At 38.2% G+C, this 21,030-nt stretch overlaps 1 protein-coding gene across 1 annotated transcript; it reads right to left on the reverse strand.

Annotated features, from left to right (window-relative positions):
* Window positions 1-1,436: 1,436 nt before the first annotated feature.
* Window positions 1,437-19,956, reverse strand: RHAG (Rh associated glycoprotein; the record flags this gene model as incomplete). Its single annotated transcript, XM_080805919.1, has 11 exons — window positions 1,437-1,505; window positions 1,666-1,794; window positions 2,206-2,279; window positions 2,611-2,684; window positions 6,120-6,241; window positions 6,815-6,952; window positions 8,447-8,613; window positions 8,718-8,865; window positions 10,857-11,007; window positions 11,628-11,811; window positions 19,800-19,956. 11 exons carry the CDS (start codon window positions 19,954-19,956, stop codon window positions 1,437-1,439), a joined length of 1,413 nt encoding a protein of 470 aa, XP_080662045.1.
* Window positions 19,957-21,030: the final 1,074 nt, after the last annotated feature.

Raw genomic sequence — 21,030 nt, forward strand, 5'->3', positions numbered from 1 at the left:
GTTGCAGGAAGGCAGGAGAGTGTCCATAAGCCAAGGGATAATGGTCATCACAACCCTGTTCCTAAGCACATCATAATTATAGACTTAAACACACACACACACACACACACCTGTGTTTACCTAAGACCCTCTGAGCTTTGCCTTATGATCAACAGGGAATGAGGGGGCCTCTGGGGCATCTGGATAGTGAAGACGATTCTTTGTGATGATCAGCAAGACTGGGGATAGTGGGTTTTATAACATAAGCACACTTCAAAAACCCATGTGAAAGAGACTCTGACGTACATTTGAAAGAAGTGACCTATTTGTGTAATGAAATACTTAGGATCTATAAATAAATTTTATGATTTCTCCAGAGAAATAAAACATTAAATAATTCACTGTTACTTGTAATTTTTAATATCTAGCATCTAGTAACTGATGTTCTGTTAATTATGCCAGGGTTTATTTCTTCACAGATACAAAGGCACATTCTGACAAGATTCTGGGACTCCAGAAATTGAAGGAAAATCTTAAAAGATTCTAGAGAGAGAGAAAAAGAAAACCATATTTCCCTAGAAATAATTTTATATGACTATGTCAATCACCTTTTCTAAAACTTGTTCCTTAAAACTCACCCTATTATATGAGACATTAACTTGATTATTTTGTAGTTAATACATAGTAACTATTTATTTGGATTGAATATGGACTATATATGAGGAGTATATGTGTGTGTGTGTTTGCTTGTTAATAAAATGAATTCCAGCTGTCAAAGAAAGGAGAGCCAAAGACAAATGCTTTAATTTACAATAAAATAACATTTAATTTATTGGAATCTTATACAAAATAGACTTTGGTCACATAGCATTTGAACTCTTGTCTCAAATAATAAACATGCAAAAAGAATTAAGCATAAGAATATTCAAGTAAAGACATAACATTACTAACTAGACTATTTTTAAATCAAGAAAGCACCACCAAAAACAATCATGTTCTTGCTGTACACAATAATTTCCTTCATACTTCTTATATAGATTTCTTACATATTGTTTTATTGGCTTTAGTTTTATACCTTTGGGTTTGAAGATGTAGTATGTATAATAAGAAACTGACATAATCAGATGTGTTGATTTCTTTGTAAATTTACCTCTATGGGGAAAAAAAAATACAAGAATATTCATGGAGTGTTCACCCTGTACCCACCCACTGGCAAGAGTAGTCAGGGAGTCCTAAAGAGAATCTATTTGACCATTTGTTTTACAAGACATATTTCTTCGGCCAAGCAATCATTGAGTGTCAAGAGACAACACCAGATCGTGTTAAGATTTTATATACTGGACATCTGGGGCTCAGGACCTATTCATTCTGTTGTTCTTGTTGGATGCTGCCTTTTAAAAAAATTTCAAACATGATTCTAGATAATGGGAAAGGAAACTGAGGCACAGGAATGATATTTAGTATTTAGGTTCCGGCTGGTTGTGGCCATCATGTTCATTCATTGTCACCTTCTCCCTCTCGGGGACCTTTAAGGAAAACAAGATTAGGGCATTTTATAGTTTCTTTCACTTGGACCTGACAGAGGTTAGCATTGAAACACAAAAGGTATTTCAATAGAAAGAACTAGGAGTAACAAGTGTTTGTTTTGGGGAAAAATTAAAGAACAAAGATATTTACCTCACTCACCCCGACTACATTCTCTTTACCAAACCCGTTTTTCCTGACAATCCCACTGAACACATCGAAATACCTATCACTCTTAAGCTTTGCAGGAAATAATTTGGGGAAAATGTCAATGGAGTAAAGAGGTAGAAACTGGAGGATAGAAAAGAAGACGATGTTTTTCATAAAACCTCTTGTAAGTTTCTTCACTGAGATTCTTCAACCTTCCGTATTCTACCTGTTTTTGTTTACTCATGTATATGGTATAAAATCTCATGCTACTTCCTGGTATTCCTATTATATTTATGAGAAGCTTTTTATTACTCTCAGTGGAGCAAAGGACATTTGCCTACTAAATTCTGTCTTAATGTCCTTTCTGCTTTGGAAAATACCTTAACTTCCGATTTTATCTGTCTGGATACATTGTCTCAATCTCTTTCTATAATTAGGCAGTTTATCCAGTTTTATCACAAGGATGCCAAATAGACATTTATGCTTCGGGTGGGCAGAACTTTCACTGGTATAGTCATCATTTACATTCTTATCTAGTATGCTGTACGGTACCTCCCAATATGCAGAATCATCAAAGAAGAATTCCGTAGATGGCTGGACACAGACAATGAACCTGAGAATTAAACCTATGAAATTAGGGAGAAAATAAGTCATGTTATGATGCTGAAGAGGAAAACTTACTTGCATAGCAATAAAAATACTACTGTAAGTTACGGGGCAACTTTTGATCTTGGTGTCTGAGTTCAAGCCCCACATTGGGTGTAGAGATCACTTAAAAATAAAATATTAAAAAAATATATATACATATATATGTTGCTATAAAATCATCCCCTTGAGCTTACATGATTACTTTATTGTCAGAAGTTTAGAATATTTTCAAATTTACCAGTCGATATGTTTATCATCTATTATGCTGACCCCATGCAGCACATGGAAGTGTTTACTTTTCATCCTGACCTGTGATCAGCCCTCCAACAATTGCTGTTCCAAGGGAAGAACCTAGAGCAGCTGCCTGCATCAACATGGTAGACCTAGGAAGCCAAAAGAAAAGACCAGTGTTGGTTTTCCAGAATACCAGCAAACAAATCTCATTTCCTGAGGGAGTGGATGCTTGCCACCTTCAGGCTAGAGAGCAGCATTGCACCAGCAAAGAAACATTAATTTACAATTTTTGTTTTATTTTGTATTTTTATTTTGTATGTATATTTTATATTATGTGTATATTTTATTTTGTTTTATTTTGTATTTTATTTTATTAAATTCTTGAGTAATGTTAAAAAGTCCTCATAAACACTCAAGCAAAAATTACTTTTTTCTTCAGGAATGATGAAAAGATCTTTCTTAGAAAGAGTTTAGTATTTTCTAAAAATATGGTACCAGGTTCTGATCTTCGATCTGATTCATTCAACAAATATTTATTGAGTCCTCACTCTGTGCCACCTTCCCTTCTAGACATTGAGGATGGAGTAATGTGCAAAATAAGCATGAGTGGCCTTCTTTCCTCATTCCATCCCAAAAGGAAAATTGCAGTTAAATTAAAAATCACTAAGATCAGAAAAGCTAATTTTAGCACATAGTGTAAAGACAACTCATTGAATATATTTTAAAAATCTCTGTAAGTCATTTTAGAGACAGTTACCTTAAAATAAAATTAGTAAAAAAAAAAAAAAAACCTCATAATTTTTGAGATTGGAAGAATGTCATAAAAAACTATTAAAATGCAGAAGGCTGGCATAGGAGTGACAAAAAAGGACTAGGGATGTGAATACCTCCTTAGTACAGCACCTCACTCTTAGCAGAAAATTCATAAATAGTTGTTGAAGGACTAAATGTGTGATTATGGGAAAGTAAACAATTGGAAAATGAGAGTGTCTTGATAATTCATCTTTGGTGTTTCATTTTCATCATCCAAGGGAAAGAATGTACTAAACTCAGATTTCCATTTTCTCTTTTTATTTGAAGGGTTTAAATTTTTTCCACTATGTGAAAATTGTACTACTGTACTGGTAACACATACTCATTTTAAGAATATGAGAAAACATTAATCCGGAAAAGGAAGGGAAAAGTTTAATTTCCCTCAAATCTTAATCAGTATAAAAATGTAAAATAGAGACATATATTTTTATAAAAAGGCAATCATGTTATAATACTAATTTTCCCATTAATCCTTAAGTGTCCTTTGATGCCAGTAAATGTAGACCTGGATCATAATTTTAATTACTACCAAGTACTACACTCTAAAAATATACTGTAATTATAGTCCTGAGTTTGGATACTTAGGTTGCTTCCAATGTGTCATATTTTTTAAAATGCTATGAGAACACATCCTCTTATGAACATGCTTATGAATTTGCCAATAATTTCCCTAAAATAAAATATATCTAGAAATGAAATTTTTAGCAAAAATTTATATACTTCTTAAGGGTCATTTGAAATAGAAAAACATATAATTCATATCCCCATTTCTCTACATTAGCTACCATTCAGTATCATGATTCGTTTAATCTTTATCAACTTGATAACTGGGAAATTGGTAACTTGTGTTAATTTGCATTTCTTTGATCACTAGTGAGATCTCACATTTAACATCTATTTACTCATTTGATACTTTTCTTTTGCAAATGGCCTGTTAATTTTACCAGAATTTGCCAACATTTTTTCCAAGGTATTAAAAGATAATTTTGATAAAAAGTGTTCCTTGATAAAATGGACTTGGGAAACATGAGGTTTACCAAAATTAACTGCATTATTAGAATTAGGCTGCCATAATGTGCACAGATAACTTTTAAGAATCCTTACTTCTCCTTGTTCTATGCTTACCAAGAAACCCGATTTGTGTTTTACTATTCTGAATAGAAATATCTGAGTAAATAGTCTTGGCTCTTGGCCAGAATATTTTATCTGGTGTGTGAGATGTGTGTGAATTTCACCCATGTGATTAGGCCTTCCAAGGCTTGTCATCCACCCCACCACCAAGTCCCCCTGAGCATACTGAGAAGTGGCTGATCAACCTGAACACCCAAGAACTTGACTCTCAACTACAGAACCTACCCCAAGTCCACCCAGTGAGACCCAGCCCGTGAGAGCCAGATAGTCTTGTTTTATTGCATCCATAAAACTGGTGCAGGGATGATGCTCAGTAATTCCTTTATTTCTCATCATGAGGCACATCTTAAAAGTGTGTACACACCATAGCACTTAGGAGTTGAGCTCATGGACCCATGTTTTTGTCATGCTTGATTTGCATTCAAATATGTTAGTGTTTGTCTCAGCAGCGTGTTAGGTCCCAGAGAGAGCTGCAAGAAAATGTGGCTATTTCTGGGGTTGTTCTCCATTTGCAAAGGGGACAACAAGAAAAAGAAAACAAACAGAAGAAATAGGTCAGCTATAGACATAAAAGTGGAAGCCAACTTTCTATTGAGTAGAAAATATGATTAAACAATTTTTTTCAAATATTTATCATGACTGGTCTCAAGAGAGTTGAATTTTAAACTGTGAAAACAAAAGAAATTTTTCTCTTCGAATTATTCAACTCTAGCCAGTAGTCACTTTGAGTCATTTTCAAACATTCACCTTTTCTTCATGCTTTCAATGGGCCTTAAAAATTTAAAATTTAAAAATTTAAATTTAAAAGTTTAAATTTAAATTTAAAAATTTAAAAATTGAGAGTTTTAATTCCTGCTTTCTTAATCCCTGAGTGATCTGGACTCTGTGGTCTTCCCAGCTGTTTTACACAGATGACGTTCATATCAAATTTTTCCAATCTTGTTACCTAAAAGTGACAACTGATGGCCTTTGACATCACTTTTGTTGTCCTGGATTTGACTGATAACTGTTTTTCCTCCGGCCATTTAAATATGTATGACCTCTCTGGGAAGAATCTAGGTCTTTTAGAGCTTGAAAGGATTTTAGAGAATAAATACTATAATTCCCTCATTTTACAGAAGAGGAAACAGAACCACAGAAGCTAAGTGAGTTGTCTAAGGCCTCGTTATTAGTCAGTAGTAAAGGCGGAGCCATTTGCCCGGGTTTCCTGATTCCCCAGATCCAGCGCTCTTCATGTTATGCTAACTCATTGTTCGATGTGTTGATTGGAGGAAAGGACTGCTCAGCTCATCACAGATGTCCCCTCCTCCATTTTGGTGAGACTAACTAAAAGAGTAAGCCTACTATAATCTGACTGTGATTATCATATTGCCCTGTGAGGATACACTTGCCTGTGGTAGAAATATTTAAATTAACACTGTTAATTAAAACAAACAAAAACCAACCACCATTAATAACCTTAGTTAAGACATATCTTTCCACCCAATTTTATTCGCCCGGTCGTGTCTCTGGCTTTAGTAAGGATGATACCATGGCCTGGATTGCTAAAGAAAAACCTTTCTTATTACTAGATTTCCTCCAACAGTGAGATAAAACATCACTGGACCTCAGGGTGCAGAAAAACCCATTCTTTAACTCACTTCTTAGATGCTCCCAAGACTATCGCCACAATGCTTGCGAGGCCTCCTATCACACCAGGTAAGCCATGCAGGTTATGAACACCACATGTGTCATGGATCCTCAGTTTATCAGTAAGACATGGCTAAAATTGTAAAAAGAGGAAGTTTATTATTTTGTTAGACATACTGAAGTCAATGACTATGCAGGAAAATTTTATCTGTCGCCCCTTTTGCCATCCATATCTATAGCCCACTTAAGTCAAGGAATCCGAATATGTTGGTGGCAAAACTACTCATGTCAGTTTTTAGTAGATGGATTTGAAGGTGAGTGATTTCAAGTCCTCCTCCTTCTGACATACTGACGATATTCTAAATCCCTTTAAAAGGACACAGAGTGCTTTATTATGCAAAACAAGCAAACATCATCAACAACAAAACTTGAATGAAACTGCCCTGAGGAAACATTCAATTCACACTAATTCTTTTAAAATAATTTAATAATATCAGATTCTTTCCTGGTACACAAAAGAAGTCAAGGAAGAGTAGAAACTACTGGATCCAGAACTGTGAGCCGTATTTCTGATAAGAAGGGAAAGGACCCTCAAGGAAGGAGGGGTGATGATAAAAGGAATTTTCATAGCTTTTCCCTGCTGGTAGGATGTCAGAAGATGATGGTACAGATTCAGAGTTTGACTGAGAGCACCCGTCATACTTACAGTCAGAAACTTGAAACCAAGCACGGAGACAATTCCTGCAATGCTCCCAATGATCATAGCACCATATGGGTGAATCTTCATGTCTGCACAAGTGCCCACAGCAACTCCTCCAGCCAGGGTTGCATTCTGAATGTGAACCTGTGGGCAGCACAGAAACTTGAATGACGTGAGCTGGATGACGTGGGCTTCAGAAGGAATGGAGCAATCTATCTAGGGTTCCATGGACTCCATGGCCTATTTCTCAGTTCAAAGAGCTACTGATTCTTTTTTAAAAAGAAGGTTCTTTGTAATGACAGAAAGCCTTTCTTCCAAACAGTTGACATTTGATATCTTTCTTGCTGGGGTTCCTCGGGTAGGGACTGAGTGATCAGGTTGGTGAGACCAGCTTGGGGAGCAATGAGAGGAAAACCAAAGAAGTTGTGATGGAAAACCTGGTGCCTATAATGTAGTTATTCTAGTAGCGGTATGACTGTTTATTCAGTATGGAAATGCATTTGTGGTTATCATGAACCAAAAGTGGCTGGTGTGTGTCTGGTGGAGTTTATGACATTCCAATATTCAAAGAGGGAATATAGAGACATCAAAATGTGCACATTATACATGGAAGACAACAGCTTTCACAAGTGTCACTGTATTGAGAATAGTTGAAGATGGTGGAAAGAGTAACCAGTTGCCATTTACCAGAATTCCTCTGAAGAATCATGTTCTGGCTGTTCTTCCTAAGGAGGAAGTCTCATCACTACTTTTAAGAGAGGACTGAGCTGTACATGTATTTTTTTTTTTTATATTTCTTTTCTTGTTTTCAATTTTCTTTCATTAAACAAATTGTACAGCATTGAAATCTATGTCTTTAGCTCTGCTTGAAGAAATTACAATATCCTTTCCTTCCCTCAGGCTAGAAGAGAAGAGCAGCTGATGTGTGGGTTATTCCTTCACAGACATTTCTCTAGTTCATAGGAAAGAAACTCAGAAGACCAACTTGGGAGTGTTAAAAAAAAATGTTGTGTTCTGATATCATTTTAGACATGTAATAGCTGTAGAAATACTGCAGAGTTTCCATATATCCCTCACCCAGCTTCCCCCAAGGTTAAATTTTTATGTTGTCATACAACCAGGAAAGTAGCATTGATAGAATACTATCAAGGGTCTTACCTGAATTTTACCAGTATTCCCACTAATGTCCTTTTTTCCCTCCAGAGGCTTATTCCAGACCCCACATTGCCTTTAGTTGTTATTTATTTGAGAGGAATATTTACAGTTAGGAAAACAGACTTAACTCGCACCCTCCCTCTATTGTCTTTTCCTATTCTTGGCAAGTCCTGTTTCTAAGGAAGATTTCCTAAGACCTGGGAGATAGTCAGCTCCATCATTAAAGAAATATGCCTCAAATCTTTGATTTTTGCATAACTATGTTCCCTAATGGGCTGTATATTCCTTGAGAACAGCTTTTTGATTCGCCACAATATAAATTTGATGAAGAAACAAATGAACATTATTTTTAAAATATTCTGCAAGGTTTGCAGTGTTGTGATTTGTTGCGGCAGCTCAGCAGTGAGGCAGAAATGACCTACTCATCTGGGCAACAATGGGTGTCACTTAGCAAAGCTTCCATGGTGGTTAATATGTACTGACCATATCGAGCTTGCCTCTCTTCCCCACGAGGCTGGAAAACGCATAGGCTGTGAGCACGCAGGCAACAAGAGAGAAGTAGGTATTTATGATGGCCACGTACTGTTGCTCTGTAGTTTCAGCGATGGCTGAATTAAAACTGGGCCAAAAGATCCAAAGGAAAAGAGTCCCTGTGGTAAAGCACAGAAAGGGATATTAGTGCTGGATATGGAAGACAGTCCAGAGGAGGTTGTTTGCCTTGGGTCCTGAATCAGGCAAGTTCATCTCTACTCACCAATCATTGCAAACAAATCTGAGTGGTACACAGACTCCTCCTTCTCATTCTGCCTTCTCAAGCCTGACTGATATAGGACACCTGCTACTGCCAAGCCAAAGTAGGCCCCAAAAGCATGGATCGTCATGGATGCTCCAATGTCAGAAGCCTGAGGGGCAAAACATTATGTTTTTAGAGGTGAAACTGAGTCTAACTACAGGAGGAAAGTCAATGAAAGGACTGCTCATTGGTTAAATGGTAGAAGAAATGAAAATAAAGAAAGAAAGGGTATGTCAGAGAAAGAATAAAAGAGGATAAAGTAGGATAGTGACATTAAAAAAAAATATAGCATTTGGAGACATGCAGAACTGACTTCCAGTGCTAGGTCAGGTGCTTCCTTGCAATGTGACTTCAGACAAATTACTATATTTCTCTGATTCTCTGCTTCTGTAAAGTGGGAAATATTACCAGCTAATATAGTTGTGGTGAGACTTAGTGAGGCCATGTTTTTAAAGTGCTAGGTCTTTGTGGACATTCAAGTCATTTTAGTTAACTTCTCTAGGTTAGGGAAATTCGAAGTGAAATGTTATGCACTGCCCTTATTTCAAAAGAAAAATGCTCTTTGCATTCATTTGACATTACAGTTTAGGCTCATTTAATTACAGTTCAAAGACTTAAAGCTTTAAAAAGCCTGAGTCTTTCCCATATTTTTTTCACGTGCTATATGATGATGTGAAAACCAACTGAGGTTCAAGATTCATTTGAAGCAATATATTTAGGTCCCTCTTTAGGACACTGTATGAATTTGATCCGGTCTTCTACGTTCTCCTATCCCAGGAGGGAAAGGTTGGAGTGCCTAACCTGATTCATAGCTCCTATTGTACTTATTAAGGAGGAAAATGATGCAAACTTATTAATTTATTTAGATTTTCATACTTGATAAACTCCTATGTACCTTTCAGGTCCAGCTTAACTACCACTTCCTCAGAGATGCCTTCTTTGATTCCACAATCTAAGTTAGGTCTTTCAGTTATGCTCTCCCATAGCCCCCTCTACATATTTTTCATAGCATGTATTTCAATTTATAATATGTGTGTGTGTGTGTGTGCATGCACCTGCCTATGGGTGGGTAGGTGGTAAATGATTCTCTATTCAAGGTCTGTCATCTCTCACTGGACTATAAACTCTATAAAGACAGGGACATTAACTATTTTGCTTGTCAGAGTCACCTGGAAAGTTTTCAGAAACATTTTCTGTGGACAGAGCGGGAGGTGGGTGGGGGAACAGGTGAAATAGGTGATGGGGATGAAGGAGGGCACTTGCTGTGATGAGCACCAGGTGATGTATGGAAGTGTTGAATCACTGTATTGCATACCTGAAACTAATATTACACTGCATGTTAACTAACTGGAATTTAAATAAAACCTTAAAAAATATTGGCTGTGGAATTAAATGTTCAATAGAAACAAGCAAAATACTGGGGAATGCCCAGAAATATCCTCAGGGGAATCAATGTGATTTTTCATGGAGGAGAAGAAATTTGATCTAGGCTTTAACAAAAGCCTTAGACCGGGCTAGTCAGGAGTGCCTGAGTGGCTCAGTCTGTTAAGCCTCTGCCTTCAACTCAGGTCATGATCCCTGGGGCTGTGGGATTCAGTCTTTTGAGCCCTGCTTCCGGATTCTTGTTCCTCCTCCTCTCGTGCTAGTGCTCTCTGTCTTGCACTGTTTCTCATGTACTCTCTGTCTCTCACTCAAATAAATAAATAAATTTTTTTAAAAAAGGGCTAGTCATCTAGTAGTTGAAATATAATAGGAATTGATCATTGATAGTAAATATAACTTAATAAAAAGAGTTATGGAGTTAGTAAAATCTAGGTTTGAATCCAGATTTGGGCCAGTCATTTCAGCATCTGTGATCATAGTTGTAATTTGTACAACAGTACAGCATAATACCCATGTTATAGTCTGGCGGTGACAATGAAATGAGGTAATGTTGATAAGACTCCTGGTTTACCAAAGGCACTCAAATAAGTGATGGGTATAATTACACTTGCTATTCTATCATGCTCACCAGTCTTTGTCCCTATGTAAAGTGGGCATCCTTTGGGTGTAATCAGAGCTAATGTCAAAGCTACTAAGTATAAATCATCTAATTCTTACCTGAAATATCTCACCAACTACATATTCATTGCCAGCAAAGACAGCGATTTCTAGTATTGTCATGATCAGCATTTGGACTGGGCTTATTTTTCCCAGGACAGCTCCAAAAGAAATCAGGACTGTGGCTGTACTGAAGTCTGCATTTATTATGCTGAGGGAAAAAAGAAAGAATACATCCAATAATAATGCACACCCAACACAGAACTGCGAGCTCAGATGAATCACAGCATTCCTTTATCCAGCATGCAAGGGCCTCCCCCCCCACCCCCACATCAGGTGTTCGTCCCAGGTACCCTTTTACGCACCCTCATTTCCTCACCCCTCTTCTTTTCCATCTGCTATAAATTCTGGTCACTCCAACATTTCCTTTGTTTTGACCCATCTGTTCTTGATCTCACTTAGGTTTTTCTTTATTTTTGTTGATCTGATAAATGAATTATTTTCTACAGTGTTTACATTTCAAATTGTAAATATAGACACGTAGAAAAAGAGCTAATGGAGGCTTTTTGCTCCCTGTAGCTGAGACAGAAGGAATAACCTTTAATGAGAGGGGATTTCTCATGTCCTTAAAGTCAAACCAGAGAGGATCCAGGCATGAATTAATGACCCAGCTCAGTAGAGCACAATGTCGATTCACATCCTGGGGTCCCAACAATATTTCATTGTCTCAGGGAGACAGTGTGTCAGCTAGTTCAGAGGCTGACTGACAAGAGACCACGAAGAGAAACAACTGCCCTGAAAACATAATTTTGAAAAATAAGGGATGCTCACTTTTTGATTCCAATGTAAATTGTGTGTCCTTTGTTGTGAATGATCCCCTGAATAAAAGTGCCCCATTGGAGGCCCAAAGCAGCAATGAGTAGATTGATGCCCACACTACTAAAGCCATATTTTTTCAGGAAGGTCATGAGGAAGCCAAAACCAACAAGTATCATTACATGCACATCTTGGAATACTGGAAAAAAAAAAAAAAAGAAGAAGGAAAAAATTATGTGTCAGGGGAAAACAAAGAAAGGGTTGCTTCATAATATATTCCATTTATTAAATGTTACATCTGATACATAAAACACTGCAAAGAGAGAGCATTAACTAGGAAGCCAAAGACTAGTCTCCAGAGCCAGTCTGACTGCTTACCAGCCATGAGACTCTGGGCAACTTGTTCAATATTTGAGCCTTTTCTTGGAATACCATGTGCTCTCATACCTGAAGAGTTTTCAATTACTTCCCACCTGAGGAGAACTTTGCAAAGCACAGCACAAGCATCACCCGCTCTTGCAGACTTTCCCAGTTCTCTCCAGGAAAATTAATATGTCTTCTTGTCTTTTACACAGCATTCTACATACACTTCAACTTTAGTTTTCCACACTATATTAGCATTTATTTAGCATGCATTATGGTGTAATAGTTCCTTGATGAGGTGTTCATCTCCTGCACTCAACTGTGAGTTTCTTGGTTGAAGGGATTAGGACATAGTCCTCTTTTGCTCCCTAAGATTTGGCATAAAAGGCTGCATATAAGATAAGAGGCAATAATGACTAAATTAAAGGGCTACAGTCTCCATTTATTATACAGATACAAATCTGTATAAGAGCACTGGCTCTAGAAATCTTATCAGATCAGTATTCAAGTCCAGAAAGGTAATGTCTTTGTTAGCACTTTCTAAGCCACTGCAAAAAAGAAAAAAAAAAAAAAAAAAAAAAAAGACCATATCCTCTTGAGGAGCAAATATTTTACTTGGTGTCTGGAAATGTAAGCTAAGGTCCCCCAGTTCTAGTACATGATTGTGTGACCTTGGGCAAGGGATTTATTCTCTCTGAGCTCTGGTATTTTCATCTGCAGTATTGAAAAGGCCCTGTTTCACAGAGGTACTCTGCGTGGGATGGCCTCTGTGGTAGGTAGTATGCAGTAAAGCACTATAAATAAAACATATGATCAAAAATAAACAAATAAGTAAAACATATACTCAAATATAAGATAGTGGGAACACAGGATTTTCCCTCAGGAAAGGTATAGCTTCATGAGTGAGACCTGTATTTGGTTGAACCGTATGAAACGGAAATTTTTGCCTTGAAATTTTCAATGAAAATGAGTCAACTATTGGCAACTTACTGTGGTTCAACCTAATAGATACACAAAGCAAACCGAGGTGAAAATGGGCACAAATATAAAACCAAAGAGAAAAAATAAAATATTTCATGTCAAATTAGTATTAACCGTTATAGCCAGGGGTTTAAGTGGAAATAGGCACGAAGGAGGATATGCCTCAAAATATATATCTCAGAGGAAACAATGTTAGAATTCAATTAATTGGCCTAAAGGTTGGGGTTAGGATTTGAAGCCAGGCCTGACTCCACTAATTTCTCCATGCATCGAGCACAGTAGGGGTGGATGTACAAATAAGCAAGGCAGAGGGTTGACTTCGCGGGAACTCAAAGACGTGTTACTACCCTTTGGTCTTTCTCCCGCTGTTCTGTCATCAGGCTTGGGGGACTGTGTTTGTGGCTAGGGAGACTACACCACTCACTCGGCTTTGTCTACTATAGTAGATGCTGTCATACACTCCCCACACACCCATTTTAAAGATGAAGAACTTATTCTTTCCATTTTCCCTGGCTATAAGGAGTTGCCAGTTGATAGTCCTAAATTCTCAGTTCTTTTAGGGAATTCCTCTTGCCTCTCCCTAGGGTAGCCTGTGGTCAATGACTGATGTCACAATAGCATCCCCTGCCCTCAGGGAAGAACCACATGGAGCTAGATAATCCCAGTCTCAGGATACCTTGTGGGGTCTCTCCCTGCAAACCTTCCTGCTACAGGTATTGATCTTTAAGGCACTCCCTACTAAACTGTTTTCAGGCTAATGTCTGTCTTAAAGCCTGATTCCCGGGGAGCCTAACCTGTAGCTCCTACTTTATGGGCTTCATTTCTCTCTGCAGAACTTTTCTGACCTTCTCTCCTGACACAACTTGGAGACCACATTAATTTCAAACTTTGCAAATTAAATTGGATAAGCTAATCTCTACAGTGATCCCACGCAAAAGTGGTTGGAAGATGTTGACTTTTCAAATGTACCCAGCATTTCAAAGGCTCTTGGTAGGCATTTGAAGAGCTCTTTGGAGGCATGGGGATTTATCCTAAGGTATTACTCTATGATGAGTAACAAGACAGACAGATATGGTTGGCATCATAGATTGAGTCAGTAGGGTCCTTCGGTGGCCTAGGAGCCAATCTAACTTGTGGACAAAGGCAGCAAATGAAAGAATAAAGAGGACGAGAATACTCCATGATTCAGGTACACACTAGAGTCATTCACTCTTTTGACCCTACCCATGCAATGAGACTTTCGGCCACCTCCCAAGAAAGGCAGTATGAGGAGGATGAGAAAGGGAAGGATAGATTTCTGAAAATTGTTCCTTGTCAGTGGATTTGCAGGAAGTCTCAGCGAGAACACTGCACAGTCTTCCAGTTCAGATAGATGACAACGTCCATCCTCACCTCATTATCCACCGAGGGAATTTAGGGATTGGGATTGGGATTCCATGTGACCTGTTGTGGGGCCATGATCAACAAACGCGAATCAGTTTGGGTTTTGAAATGTAAGGGATGGGACGTCTTAACTGTGCTTTGATGGTTTTTTTTCCCCTCAAAGATTGTTTCTGCTTTTTGCCACCAGGGGGCTTAAGAAGCTCATCTATTATTTAGGTTGTTAAAGAGTTTATATATAATGTTGTGAAAGCTCTTGACAGACAGTGGTTCTGTGTAAAAAATGTGGATAAGAAAGATCTGTAAACAATTAGGATTCTGTATTGTCTTGTATCCTGTTCTAAGAATGTATGGGTGGGGACTAGAGAGAGGGCCATGGGTTTAGTTCTATAGTGCAAGACTGCCCTTAAAGGAATAAAATGTCCTCTGTAGAGGGAAAGGAGACTGAACTTCTGTGAAGTCTTCCAACAGGTTTTAAGAATTTCCAAGACTTGTCTTAATCAGATATTCTCAACAGAGTGTGATTTTAGTTTCCAGAGGAAATGTGACAATAGCTGGTATCTGTTATACTTCCATCTTTATCTTGCAGTAGGATATCTTGCAAGTCCTGATAACACAACTGTGCTTAAAATGCAGATGATGATTCTGACTCACTTTCCACCAACACCCCCATCAAATGAATGAAACAAACCCGTCCTTTCCCTCTAGTTGTATATGCCTGCTGCCTCGAATGTCCTCTCCAACTCGAACCCAACACTTCTTAACCTGGCAAGCTTCTATACACCCTTCAAGAACCAGATCACAGCTGTACCATCGTGCATATCCCTCTTATTTTATTTCACTTGCTTATGGGTTTGTCTGTTTTTGTTACTATGTGTGCTCACTTGTCATTTGTTCAAATACTGAGCGAGCACTGCCAGTAAGGCGCTCTTTCAGGAGAAGGTGAATTCAACCTAATTAGAAATTGTTCAGCGTTCTTCTTCTTTTATTTATTTATTTATTTTTGGTTTGTTTTTTCTTTTTTAAAGAATTTTACTTCTTTCACAGAGAGAGAGAGAAAAAGAGAGCACCCGTGGGGGTGAGGGTGGGGCTGGGAAGCAGAGGTAGACTTGCTGCTGAGCAGGGACACTCCACATGAGGCTCAATCCCAGCACCCTGGGATCATGACCCGAGCTGAAGGCAGACACTTAAACAACCAAGCCATTCAAGTACCCTTCATTATTATTTTTAATTCTCCATTTATCTCCAATTTGTCTAGTTGGTGCTGCTTCAAGCAGGATGCTACTGTGTTCTTTGACATATCCCCATTAGTCTTTACATCCTTGGCAAAACTTGTGCTTTCTTTACCCTGACCTGGAACCAGCAATTTCTCCAATGAACCCCTGAGTGGGGAATGGTATTTAGAAACTAGGATATGGATTGTACTTGTGCTCATTGCCTTCAGTCCTTTCCAGTATGCAAAAACTATTCAATCAAAGGCAACCCCAGGGTTTTACTGGAGGCTGGTATCTTATTGTTAGGTCATAAACCACAGACAGTATGTTAATTCAGGAATAGAAACAATTCGAGGTTACACTTAGAATAACAGCAAGCAATTCCCTAGGAATCATTTACACTGCATAAATTAGTTACTCTTTGCCTGTAACGTATACCCAGATCTGCTAAATCTTTTGGTAACAAATGAGCTTAGTAATATCTGAGTAAATACAGAAATGCATTCTGAAATGTAGATCATTAAAAATAAATGATTGGGGGTGCCTGGGTGACAGTGGGTTAAAGCCTCTGCCTTCAGCTCAGGACATGATCTCAGGGTCCTGGGATCGAGCCCCACATCAAGCTCTCTGCTCAGCGGGGAGCCTGCTTCCTCCTCTCTCTCTCTGCCTGCCTCTCTGCCTACTTGTGATCTCTGTCTGTTTCTGCCTGTCAAATAAATAAATAAAATCTTTAAAAAAAATAAATGATTGTGCTTAATCCACTGTTGGTATTGAAATTCATAAAATAATGTCTAGTGGCATGTATATCCTTTGTCAGTTTACCTATACCTTCAGTGTTCCCCAAGTGTGACTGGCACACATCTGGGGGTCTTGGAGACACTTTCAGGGAGTCTGAGAGGTGAAAACTATTTTTATGATAATTCTATGGTGTTCCTTGATTTTTTTCTCTGTGTTGGTATTTCCAGAGATGATGAAACAAAATTATGTAAAGCTATGGGCCCTTTAGCATGGTACCAATCCATGCTGATGGTTGTGGTATTCTTTTTTTTTTTTTAATATTTTGTTTATATTTAATTTAGTTAACATACAGTGTATTATTAGTTTCAGAGGTAGAGTCCAGTGATTCATCAGTGTTATATAACACCCAGTGCTCATTTCATCGCGTGCCCTCCATGATTCCCATCACCCAGTTACCCCATCCCCCCACCTCCTCCCCTCCACAACCCTATAGTTAAGAATCTCTTATGTGGTATTCTTAATAACCACTCGCTTGCGGGGCGGGGGTGGAAGGCAGGTTTTAATTAAGAATTTTTTGATGAAGCAAGAAAAATTATTAATCTAACTACTGACCTTCTTATATGTGTCTTTTTAATACCCTGTAGGAATTAGTCCATGGAAATGCCATTACACACAGAGTACTGCTGACAACAGGATGGGTATCTCAGAAACGAAGCATTTTTGTTATTGTTTTAGCACCAACTGAATCCAACTGAATGAGCAGGTTTTTTGTTTTTTTTTTTTCCCCCACGGAACTCTATTTTCACTTGAAATAAAAGACTGACATAAACTATGGCTTTTCAGACAAGTATTGACATTGTCTGAAAAATGAGTGAAGTGAGGCTGTCATTTCAAGGAGAAGAATCAACAGTATTTATTGCCAGGAATATCTTTTGGCTTTCAAAAAGAAAAAAATTAGAATTTTAGAAAGTTTGCATCCATCACGGGGAGTTTATCAGCTTCCTGATACTTCTCAAGGGTTTTCTGGTGAGATGGCTGGTGGTATTAACAAGTATCCTCTTTCATTATTATATGATGAACTATGTCAATGTTTGAAATATTTGCATAATGGTGAATTAATATTTTTCAAATGATCGAGGCATAGCATAACAAGATCACACATGGGTAAAAACTACTCAAAGTGCGAGCCCAGTAGGTTTTAATGTAATAGAGTACAATAACATCACGGCTGTGGTTTTGCTGTCCCCTAGATAGTACAGATGTGTGTCTGTAGAATTCTAGTAGAATGTTGACAGCCCTTGTTGACAGGCAAAAGGCCTTCTCCCTAAACTCTCCTTTTCTCTGCTCTGTCTGTAGGTTAGCGAGACTTAGCTGCCTGTCACAGTCACACTTCATTCCTTGTCAAACTGTCTGCCTCAGGACACCTGGATGGTTTAGTCGGCTAAGCATCTGCCTTCAGCTCAGGTCATGATCCCAGGGTCCTGGACCAAGTTCCGCATCAGGCTCCCTGCTCGGCAGGCACCCTGCTTCTCCCTCTGCCTGCTCTGCCTGTTGCTCCCCTTACTTGCGTGCTCTCTCTTTCTCTTAAAAATAAATGAAATCTTAAAAAAAAAAAACCCCAAAAAACAAAAAACCTGTCTGCCTCAGCAGAGTGACCAATACTTTGCTAGGTGGCATGAAGCCCCAACACCCACAGAGTATAGCTTGTTTCTCAAATGAGTATCTATGGAGTCATTCGTGGCATGAAACGTGATATTCAGGCATGCCACACACTTTCACGGTTATGCCTGGGGATGGTCTGTGTGACCCCAGGCACTGTTCTGCTATTCTGAGAAGCACAGCAGAATACAAGCAAGAGGGATGAGTAAACCTAATCTGACTGACTTTACTTATATATAAATTAATATTCTGCCTTGCTTATTTGTGAAAAACTCATAACTTCCACCACCCTACAATTAAAACTGCTGTAATAGAGGGCGTCTGGGTGTCTCAGTTGGTTCAGCGGCTGCCTTCAGCTTGGGTCATGATTCCGTTGTCCTTGGATCGAGCCCCCATCGGGGCTCCCTGCTCGGCAGGGAGTCTGCTTCTCCCTCTGCTTGCTGCTCCCTCTGTTTGTGTGCTCTCTCTCTCTCTCTCTCTCACGTTCTATCTTAAATAAATAAATAAAATCTTAAAAAACAAACAAACAAACAAACTGCTGAAATACGCCGTGAGCTTCTCAAGCAGGAACAGAGCCTTCCTGTACTTGACGCCTGCACTTGACACAACCCACGGCAGTAGGCCGCACCCACATGTGTTTGACTTGAACATTTCTTCTTAGCAAGCTAGTATTTAATCTCTCTAATGATGTAGGCTGTCATGTAACTTTTGTGTGAGTTGATTTGAAATATAGGGAAAAATGTAGGAAAAAAATATATATGTATAACCACAATCATGTAGCTTCTGGGGTATTCTACAAAATATTTTAGCCAGGGATAATACGGGCTGAGTCATTTAGTGGCTCTAGGGTCATTATGTCTGCATGAGAATACTTCCCATTACATAACTCCCTCAAAAAATGGAGGAATGAGAGAACAAATGTCATATGGGTTTTTTTGAAAAGCTTAAACCCACAACATAGAACTGTCATAAACATTGCTACTATTTTATATGATTGAATAAATTTAATAGTTAGTAAACTAATGAATAATAAAATTATGTGTGCCTTATTAAAAAAATATATATATTAGGGATATATTATCACCTCCCTCCCTGGTTAATGATGTAATGAATATGCCTGACTCCAAATAGGCAGTCATTTAATGGTAATTATTATTGCTTTATTAACTATTTCATTGTCTTCCCTATCAAACTTGAAACTAAACCCTTTCTTTTCTTCAGTTACCATTTCTAGGGAAGGATTCTGCTTTTAAAATACCTTAGGTGCCCATGGTTTTCTTCCCATTGCAGAAGAACAAACTGCTTTCCTTTTAGAAGGTTATAAAACCCAGAGTATATCCATTTACTTCTAATGTCATCCTTAATACCACTTCTTACACCTTAGGGCCCCCACATGAAATCCAGTCTCCCTTCTCCATTTCCCACTTTGTTTCTGCTCTCCCCTTGAAAGTTACCTTAGATGCTTCTTGTTGTTGTTGTTGTTTGGGGGGTGATATGTTTATACCTTGCAGAACGAGGGATCGATTTAAGGGAAAATTAATGTCATTTAGCAGATGTAGGTAACACAAAAGATTAATCAATTATTTTAATTTTTGGCTTCTTATGCTGATATTTTAATAGACACAGATTCTATCCAAACACATTAACAACAGAGACCGATGCCATAGACGAGATACCTCAGCACGAAATTATAATCCCCTTAGTACCCATAAGCATCACAGATTCTGTAAGGGGTTCCAGTGTGGAGCTCAAGGGGTTATGAAATTCAAAGATTTCACATTCTAAGTCCCCCAAATGCATTCCCATTCTGAAAAGCCCAGAATGGATAATAAGAAGTAGATTGTTTACTCACGAGGATGCAACTCAAGGAATTTGTCCGCTTTTGTTGCGTTGGTGCTGTACTGGTTCTGGACAGCATTCTTCTCTGTATCATACTTGACAAAGAATCCAAATAAAACAATCATGGAAACCTCCAGTCCAATGGCTACGAGAGGGAATGAGAGCTTCATGTCTGTGGCAAAAGACAGAGGTACACTGAGGGCTTCACAGGCTGTGGGAGGTTGATAAGAACTGAGGGACTGCTTTGTGTGTGGAATTCAGCTGCATGTTCAACTCACTCCAATGACATTGCAAGAAAAAAAAAAATGGGCAAGACCGATCAGAACACCCCACCTCTTGGGGAGAATTATGCTCTGTAGTCAAATCATTCAAAATGCTAGTTAGAAGAATATACAATGTAGATTTGAAGAAGTCGGGCTACAGAAATGATCTATTGCACAAACGTGTCTAGAATCTTATTTAATATAGTTCAACAGGCACTTCTTGAGTGCTTATTGTATTGCAGGCACTGAGCTAGGCTCTATAGAAGACATGAAACTAAACAAAATATAGAATGGGTTTATTAACTTGAGGAATTTAAGAATCTAGCTGGGAAAACAGACATATACACAAATGATTGTATAAAAACGGGTAGGTAATATAATAGTGGCTCTAAAAGTACTAGAGAACATATATAAGCCAGCGATTTGTCTTGGGCTAAGAACACTAGCACATAAAATGATACTGATGGGGACATTAAAAATAAATAGTCTTTATTAGTAAGATAGAAGGACTAGCAGAAGTCTTCGAACATGGCATATTTGAGGACTAGCAATTAATTATGCAAAGCTAAATTACAGGGCAGATGGGGAGGGAATTAGAAAGAGGGGATAAAATTTGCCTGGGTTGTAAAAGGCCTTGCATTCAATATTAAAGATACTAGATGTTGAATATTAGCCAATGGACAATGAGGAAAATAGGGCACTGTAAGAAGTGGTTTTGCTCATTTAAGATAATGTTTTTCTTGAATCCATACTCAGCTTTACACACTGTAAGTATATGAATGCACAGATATGTTGAGATATATTTTTTAGTCTTAGAAAAGAAGGGGGTGAACTTAAACATGGACATAGCAAATCCAAATTCCTGACAATCACTTGCAAATAAGATGCCAAACACTTAAAAAATATGGAGACAGTTCTTGCTTCCATTGTGTAGTCGTTCTCACAACGGAATAGAGAACTTTGAGAACTTCTAGCGAACAG

Source organism: Martes martes (genome assembly GCF_963455335.1).
Source record: "Martes martes genome assembly, chromosome: 6".
In the NCBI taxonomy this organism is placed as follows: domain Eukaryota; kingdom Metazoa; phylum Chordata; class Mammalia; order Carnivora; family Mustelidae; genus Martes; species Martes martes.